The sequence below is a fragment of the Juglans microcarpa x Juglans regia genome, chromosome 1S (genome assembly GCF_004785595.1).
Source record: "Juglans microcarpa x Juglans regia isolate MS1-56 chromosome 1S, Jm3101_v1.0, whole genome shotgun sequence".
NCBI classification, from domain to species: domain Eukaryota; kingdom Viridiplantae; phylum Streptophyta; class Magnoliopsida; order Fagales; family Juglandaceae; genus Juglans; species Juglans microcarpa x Juglans regia.
The window spans coordinates 22,633,674-22,641,658 of record NC_054595.1 but is presented as its reverse complement, the minus strand read 5'-3'; the positions used below and the strand labels follow the sequence as shown (position 1 = coordinate 22,641,658).

Below are 7,985 nucleotides of genomic sequence, written 5' to 3'. Positions count from 1 at the left end.
AGAATTTTATTATTTATTATTTTCACATATTACATCATATTTTTTTTATTTTTTTATTTTTAAACTAATTGAATGCTTCTACTTATTATTCCTGTATCACATATTTAGTAAAAAAAAAAAATATAATGTATAAAGACGGTGAATAGAATTTTATAAAATGAAACACCTAAAAGTTTTCACGTGAAAATATCAATTTTATAATGAAATTAAATTAAGAAAATAAAAAAGTATAATTTTTATAATAAAAAACATATTAAAATCGAATTTCAAAAGTGAAAATCCAGAAACCGGTCTCGACTACCGATCTGGACATACTGACGCGACCTTTTTCTGGATCCATATATCTAAAACCAGTTCTGTAGAAGGCAGGTGTGACGAAATAAAATAATGCTATTACCACTAGCGGGTTTGGTTTCAAAAAGGTTACAAGCAAAGGATAGAAACGTTCCAGACAAAAATAAATAAATAAACTTTCAATTATACGTTTTTAGTCTGAAAATGTTATCATTTATTTTATGACTTCTATTTAAGAATAATATTAGATTTGGTCTTAATTTTATCCATAGCACCATTTTTACCGATTATAAATATTCATTTAAAATATGAGATGATCATTTTTAAAATAAAAAATAATATTTGCAAAAGAATTAGTTTATAAAAAATATCCAAAGTGTTTTTTGAATAAAAAATACTTAAAATATATAAAATACTATATATATATATTTTTGAGAAAAATACTATATATATAGATAGTTTATTTTATTTATATAACCATACGTGCTATTAGCTATATCAGTTATTAAAAATAATAAAAATTTAAAAATTTAAAATTTAAAATTAATTTTTTTTAAAAAAAATAAAATTGCTACTTAATATGTATAATATTATATGTATAAGTACGAAATTTGTTTTATCGAGATCCTGTGCACATAGGACGCTATTATGAAAAATCCGATGCCAATAAAAAAGAAAATATACCTTGAAAAATATCCTCTCTTTTTTTCTCTAAACTTTTTGAAAGTTTTATCTGACGAGGACGCTAAAGTTTCAAAAGAGCGTCCAAGTACTCTTCATGTTAAAAACCACTCAGGGGGACCCACATCCTCTCCCCAACCTTTTCCCCTTCCTTTCTTCCCTTTATTTCCTCCCCCACCCCCAACGAAACAACGGCGCGGAACCCCGACCCCCCCTTCTTCTTCCTCTCTCTCTCTCTCTCTCTCTGTGGATTTCTCTGCAGAGCGTTTTTTCTTTCGACTTTTATTTTCGGGTTCGTTTGGGAATTTAGAAAACAGTGAGAGCGAGAGATGCAGAGAAAAGAGAGAAGGGAAGGAACGTTGGAGAAGGAGAATACGGAGGAGTCATAATTTACTTTCTTTTATTGCCATAAAGGTGGTAGCTCAAGAGTTGGGAGAAAAAAGGGAGAAAAAGAACGTCCGTTTCGGGTTTGCTTTTTGTACGTGGTTTGGCGGATAGTGTACGAGCGATTTACACGGTGGGCCGGCCGGTTTTGTTCTGGGAGAGCTGGATTTTGATATGCGCATCGGGATTTATTGACAGGCTTCTATCACGTTTTAGTCCAATGGAGGAAGAGGAGGTAGTGGTGGTGGGGCGGGGAGTTGCTGATATGTATCAATGGACGGTGTCAGTGTGGATTTGGTTTTTCCTCCTGATGAACAGATAGCAAACGAAAAACCGATTGGATTGATGGGCGTCTAAAAGGCTCTGCATGTGGGTGTGAAGATCTGAAGCTGCGCTTGATTGCAAAATCCAGAGCCGAGGCTGTAGCTCTCAGCTACCGTTTCTACTTTTGGTCTACATGTCTGGATCTTTTTCTCCGTTTTATTTTTTGTTTCCTTTGCTTTGTGAAGGTTGGTGCGTACTTCTCCGATACTTTAATGGTTTTCTTATTTATGGTTTTTGTTTTTATGTCTTTCTTGGAAGTTCTTTGGCTACACTTCTTCTTTTAGAATATTATATCGGTTGAGAAAAATGTCGTCATCTTCACCGCTGTACTATTCATGAATTTACTGTAGTATCGAGAAGCTATACTGAACCGATTAAGGAAAAATTATAGAGAAAGAGAACAAAGCTAAATTGTTATATTTTAAAAAATAGTTTTTAAAGCAGGCTTGTTGGTGTGTTAGATCCTAAGGCATTCCAATTAAATTCTGCAGATTTTGATTAAGCTTCCCAGTTTTTCTGAACATGTTCTTCGACAGGAAATGAGTATTGAAGATGGGATTCTGAGATTCTAGTTGAGGACATTTTGTTGCAGAAGTATAGTCCGTACTAAAATTGGAAGATTCAAACTTTATTGTTAGATGGATTGAAGAAACAGTTGTTTGGGTGCAATGTTAAAGGCATTGGCATCTGCGCTGTTGATTTCACTGTTTATTTTATCGGTATCTGCTGCCGATAATGGATATCCCCGATGTAATTGCGAAGACGAGGGTAGCTTATGGAGCATTGAGAGCATTCTACAGTGCCAGAAAGTGAGTGATTTCTTGATTGCCGTGGCCTACTTCTCGATCCCCATTGAGCTTCTTTACTTTGTCAGCTGCTCGAACGTCCCTTTCAAATGGGTTCTATTTCAATTCATTGCCTTCATTGTTCTGTGTGGATTGACCCATTTGCTCAATGGATGGACTTATGGTCCACACCCATTTCAGCTAATGCTGGCTCTCACTGTCTTCAAGATTCTCACTGCTTTGGTCTCTTGTGCCACAGCTATAACGCTCATCACTCTCATCCCTTTGCTTCTCAAAGTGAAGGTGAGGGAATTCATGTTGAAGAAGAAGACTTGGGATCTTGGACGAGAGGTTGGAATAATAATGAAACAGAAAGAAGCTGGTTTGCATGTTCGAATGCTTACACAAGAGATTCGGAAATCACTTGATAGGCATACAATTCTGTACACGACTCTGGTCGAACTATCTGAAACTTTGGGTTTGCAGAACTGTGCAGTTTGGATGCCTGATGAGAAGAAAACAGAGATGAACCTGACCCATGAGGCTTATGGAAGGAAATATCCAGGTACCTATAATTTTTCCATACCAATTACTGATCCAGATGTTGCAATGATCAAGGCGAGTGATGAAGTAAATATCCTTAGCCCCGACTCAGCACTTGCTGCTTCAAGCAGTGGAGAGTCAGGTGAACCGGGTCCCGTGGCTGCAATTCGAATGCCAATGCTTCGGGTTTCCAATTTCAAAGGGGGAACCCTGAGATGAGGCAGGCTTGTTATGCAATATTGGTTTTGGTTCTTCCAAGTGGACAACCTAGATCTTGGAGCAGCCAGGAACTTGAGATAATTAAGGTTGTTGCTGATCAGGTTGCTGTGGCTCTTTCCCATGCTGCACTCCTTGAAGAGTCCCACCTCATGGGACATAAATTGGTGGAGCGAAATCGAGCATTGCAACAGGAAAAGATGAATGCTATGATGGCAAGCCAGGCGAGAAATTCGTTTCAAAAGGTAATGAGTGATGGGATGAGGAGGCCAATGCACTCAATTTTGGGTTTGCTTTCAATGATGCTGGATGAGAACATGAGTAGTGAGCAACGAACTATTGTTAACACAATGGTGAGGACTAGCAGTGTTCTATCAACCTTGGTAAATGATGCGATGGACAATGCTAGGAAAGATAGTGGAAGATTCCCGTTAGAGATGAGATCATTTCACTTGCATTCCATGATTAGAGAAGCAGCTTGCTTAGCGAAGTGCTTGTCTGTCTATAATGGCTTTGGCTTTGCAATCGAGGTAGAGAAGTCACTGCCAGATCATGTAACGGGTGACGAAAAAAGAGTTTTCCAGGTGATTTTGCATATGGTTGGGAACCTGTTGGATGTAAACAATGGAGGGGAATTTGTCATACTCAGGGTTTTTTCTGAGAGTCGAAGTCAAGGAAGGAATGATCATATCTGGTCGACCTGGAGACATAGTTCATCTGATGGGTATGTATATATTAGATTTGAAATTGCGATAAAAAATTGCAGTTCTCAGTCGGAGGGATCAGTTTCAACAGCACAGACTGGCGGTAGGAGGTATGCCAGTGATGGACTTGAGGAGAGCTTGAGCTTCAGCATTTGCAAAAGGCTAGTGCAGGTGAGAATGATAGATTGAGTGCATGCATATTCATAAAAAAAATTATTACTGAGTGCTTGCATAGCTGTGATTTTTGAGTAATATAAGACTCAGAAACACTAGAATTTTGATGCTATACTTTTCTTTTTCTGAGTAATGGAAGACTTGAAACAGAAAATAATTGTGAAGAAGGGTTCCGTGGGAAATAACTATTATTACACAAAGCTGATGGCGCGTGTAAATGGTACTTTTGTTTTTTCCTTGAAAAATGGCCCTGATTGGTTATAAAAACTGAAACAAGTAGTTCTTAAAACCAAATAAATTAACCCCTCTTATGCAGTAGAATGCTTCTTTGGTTGACCACTTGGGAAGCATAAGAACTAACGCTATTTTGTTTACTATGCTATTTCCAATTAACATGTACTGTCATTGTACACGGATTTCTTGTTTGGTTTGTTTGAGCTTTATCTGGGTTTGATTGCCCACACTACACACTTTCTGCATGTTTTGTGTGAAGAACTTAGTGTGCCTTAATGTATGGCTCAGTTTGAGCTTGTAACGACCCGGCCCGATAATTCTCAGGTCAAAATATTGATAATTTTTATTAGGCCTAAATTATATTTAATGGGTCATATTGGATAAATTCACGAATAATAAATTATTAAGGTTGATTAAAAGTTTTAATTAGGCTCAATAACTAGGTTAAATCCCACTTAGTATTGAATGAGTTGGACTCGTTTTAGAATTTAAAAATTGGCCATTAGAAATTTATTTCAACTTTAAATCAGCACTGATTGAAGTCTCCTACACAGTCTCAGTCACTGCCAATCCTATATTGAATGAACTGTTAGATCATTTTATAAATTCAAATTCTCTACTTAGATGATCACGATTGAGTGTTCAGTAGATTAGTGTCACTACATGTATTAACTGAGTTCAACTCAAACTCATCGGCACCCTCTCCCAAATCTCTATAAATATCTCTCTTCTGTGTATTATTTAAAAAAAACCATAAACCTTCATAAGTGCAGCGGCCGAACCTAAGATACCCAAGATTAGCATATATTAGCTTGTTATAGATATTATTATTAAAGCTAGTTTTTTGGAAGCTAGTGTTTATGTATCATGCATGTCATAATATTTGCAAGCACGTCATTCATCATGTTTCATTCTGCATATTATAGTTATATATGTATTATATGTATTTTACACTGCATAAAACACATAAGCTTTCACAAGATCAAGTGTAAGATTAGCATATGTTAGCTAGTTATAGATATTATTATTAAAGCTAGTTTTTTGGAAGCCAGTGTTTACGTATCATGCATGTCATAATATTTGCCAGCACACAATTCATCATGTTTCATTCTACATATTATAGTTATATATGTATTATATGTATCTCACACTGCATAAAACATATAAGTTTTATAAGATCAAGTGTATGATAAACTCAGAATAGTTAATCAGATGGTTATTTAGATGCATGGTACCAATGCAGTTTCAGGGTGGATGTGCAAGCCACGGACTCAAGCGTGGTCCACCATAGTATATGCCAGAATACTATCAGTGGCTCCCCTTGCGGTCACGGGACGTGGGTCCGGTGCACAACCTTATACACGTGGTTAAGTGTGTCAGATAAATCAAATCAGTTAGTTAATTATAAATCAATCATGCATAGCATAAGCATCAGTCTGATCAACATGATTTTAAACTCAACATGAAATATTTTATGAAAACCTTGTTAAGTATGTTTACGTTATTATGAGTTTCTTACTGAATCATCGACTCATTTTAGTTTTTTTAATGTTTTTAAACCACCTTCATAATACTTATGAAGGTAGAGCTATAAGACGAGACTTAGTCCAAGAAGACGTGATAGTGGCCTAGATCATGTATTACAAAGTTGCTCTCAATGTTTTTTGAAATTTTAAAATCCAGAACTTTGGATGCCATTGTCACGATCGTCCCTTGTAAAGGGTCCAAATATATATTTGCATTATTACAAGATGGAACCATTGTAATATAGGATTTGTTTTCATATTTTGTTTTTCTTATGCAAGTATCTCACGGAATGAGAAAGGGCTACTGCTAGTGCTGTTTTAGTTGGTTTCAGGCTATATCCATTTTTAACTTTACAACCTGTTGACGCAACTGTATAGCTCTGACAAAGTCTTTATTTTTTACCAACTCTTTTTCAAATATCCGACCACTCATCTATTGTTGCAGTTGATGCAAGGCAATATATGGGTCAATCCTCACCCTCAAGGGTTTGCTCAAAGCATGGCACTTGTTCTTCGGTTTCGACTCCAACCATCCATTGCAGTATCCATCTCAGAACCTGGAGAATCTTCAGAGCACCCACATTCTAACTCCCTTTTAAGAGGCTTACAAGTTCTACTAGCTGATGATGACAATGTGAACAGGACTGTGACACGAAAGCTGCTTGAAAAGCTTGGTTGTGTTGTCACTGCTGTTTCTTCTGGATTTGAATGCCTTAGTGTTATTAGTCCAGCAGGTTCTTCTATCCAAATCGTTCTTTTGGATCTTCAGATGCCTGAGTTAGATGGTTATGAAGTTGCAATGAGAATTCGGAAATTTCGTAGCCAGAGTTGGCCACTGATCATTGCCTTGACAGCAAGTGCCGATGAAGATGTGTGGGAAAAATGTATGCATGTTGGAATGAATGGAATCATTCGGAAACCAGTTCTGTTGCCTGGTATTGCCAACGAACTTAGAAGGGTCCTGATGCAGGCAAACAGAGCTGTATGATGAATCACAGGCTGTAAGTTAGAAAATTGCAGCGATCATGATTCCTTCAGATCTTTTCGGCCTCAAGAAAGTGAACAACATTATTTGGCTCCCTCAATAATCCTCCAAACTTCCAGCACAGAGATGTTATACACAACATTCACACTCAAAATGCTACATACAAAATTAGGTCACTTTCTTTTATGAATCTGTGTCAGTGTGTTTGGGCTTAGTTGTATTGCATAGATAGCTTATATCTAATCTTAGTTAATTAAAATTATTTCCAGCGCACCCTTCTAATGAAAAAAAAAAACAACGTGGTGCAAGTTGTTTGATGGGTTGCTGGGAGGCAATATGGAACAATGATTTGAGCAATGCTGCAACTTCGGGAAATTTAAGGATGTTTGTTGACGGGCATCTAAAAATGAACTGAAATGTATAGTATCTTTAAATGTTTTCCCCCTTTATTAACCAATTTATTCATGGTAATTGGTAAATTTGTAAGTTGAATTTGTGAAAATGGATTGCGATGCTTTACTTGAAAAAAAAAAAAAAAAAATCACAGGGACAATCTGTTTTTGACAACATAAATTACAAAGATTTGAGTTTTCCAACTTACAACTTAACGTATAACCACAGCTTAGCTTGTTCTGGAGTTACATCAGTCATAAAAAAAATTTAAAAATAATAATAATAAAGTTTATACATAACTTTATAATATATTTAGTATGAATGAATATCTAAAGAGTTTGTTATTCATCATTACACATATTACAATTCACACATTTTTTTTAATTTTTATTTCCTCTAAACATTGTATCAGCTTACGTAGCATAAGCTTCTCTTTACAACTAGAAGATGTCCATTATTTCTCTTTTTAAAGAAAGAAAATGATTTATACACAATATTTCAGGTAACATATTTTACAATAATGTGTTAAATGAGAGATGATTTTATAAAATATTTTATAAAATAATATTATTTTATAAAAATATCTTTATCTTACAATATTATCTTAAAATGTGTTGTGAAAATATATTGTATCATGTGTACGTCAATACTCATGAAGAAATGGATTGGGAGAGCAGTGGGTGACGTACGGGTCAATTATTAATCGTTGGGGTTACTTGTTCCGATCGAAACCACGCATGAA

The 7,985-nt window shown here is 35.7% G+C and overlaps 1 protein-coding gene across 1 annotated transcript; it reads left to right on the top strand.

Moving 5' to 3' along the window:
* The first annotated feature begins 1,170 nt into the window (after positions 1–1,170).
* On the top strand, positions 1,171–7,137 carry LOC121245849 (ethylene receptor 2-like). Its single transcript, XM_041143737.1, is given in 4 exon segments — positions 1,171–1,868; positions 2,220–3,216; positions 3,219–4,102; positions 6,311–7,137. Coding segments are annotated over 3 exon segments (2,292 nt in total). The 5' UTR covers positions 1,171–1,868; positions 2,220–2,351; the 3' UTR covers positions 6,854–7,137.
* The last annotated feature ends 848 nt before the right edge of the window (positions 7,138–7,985 follow it).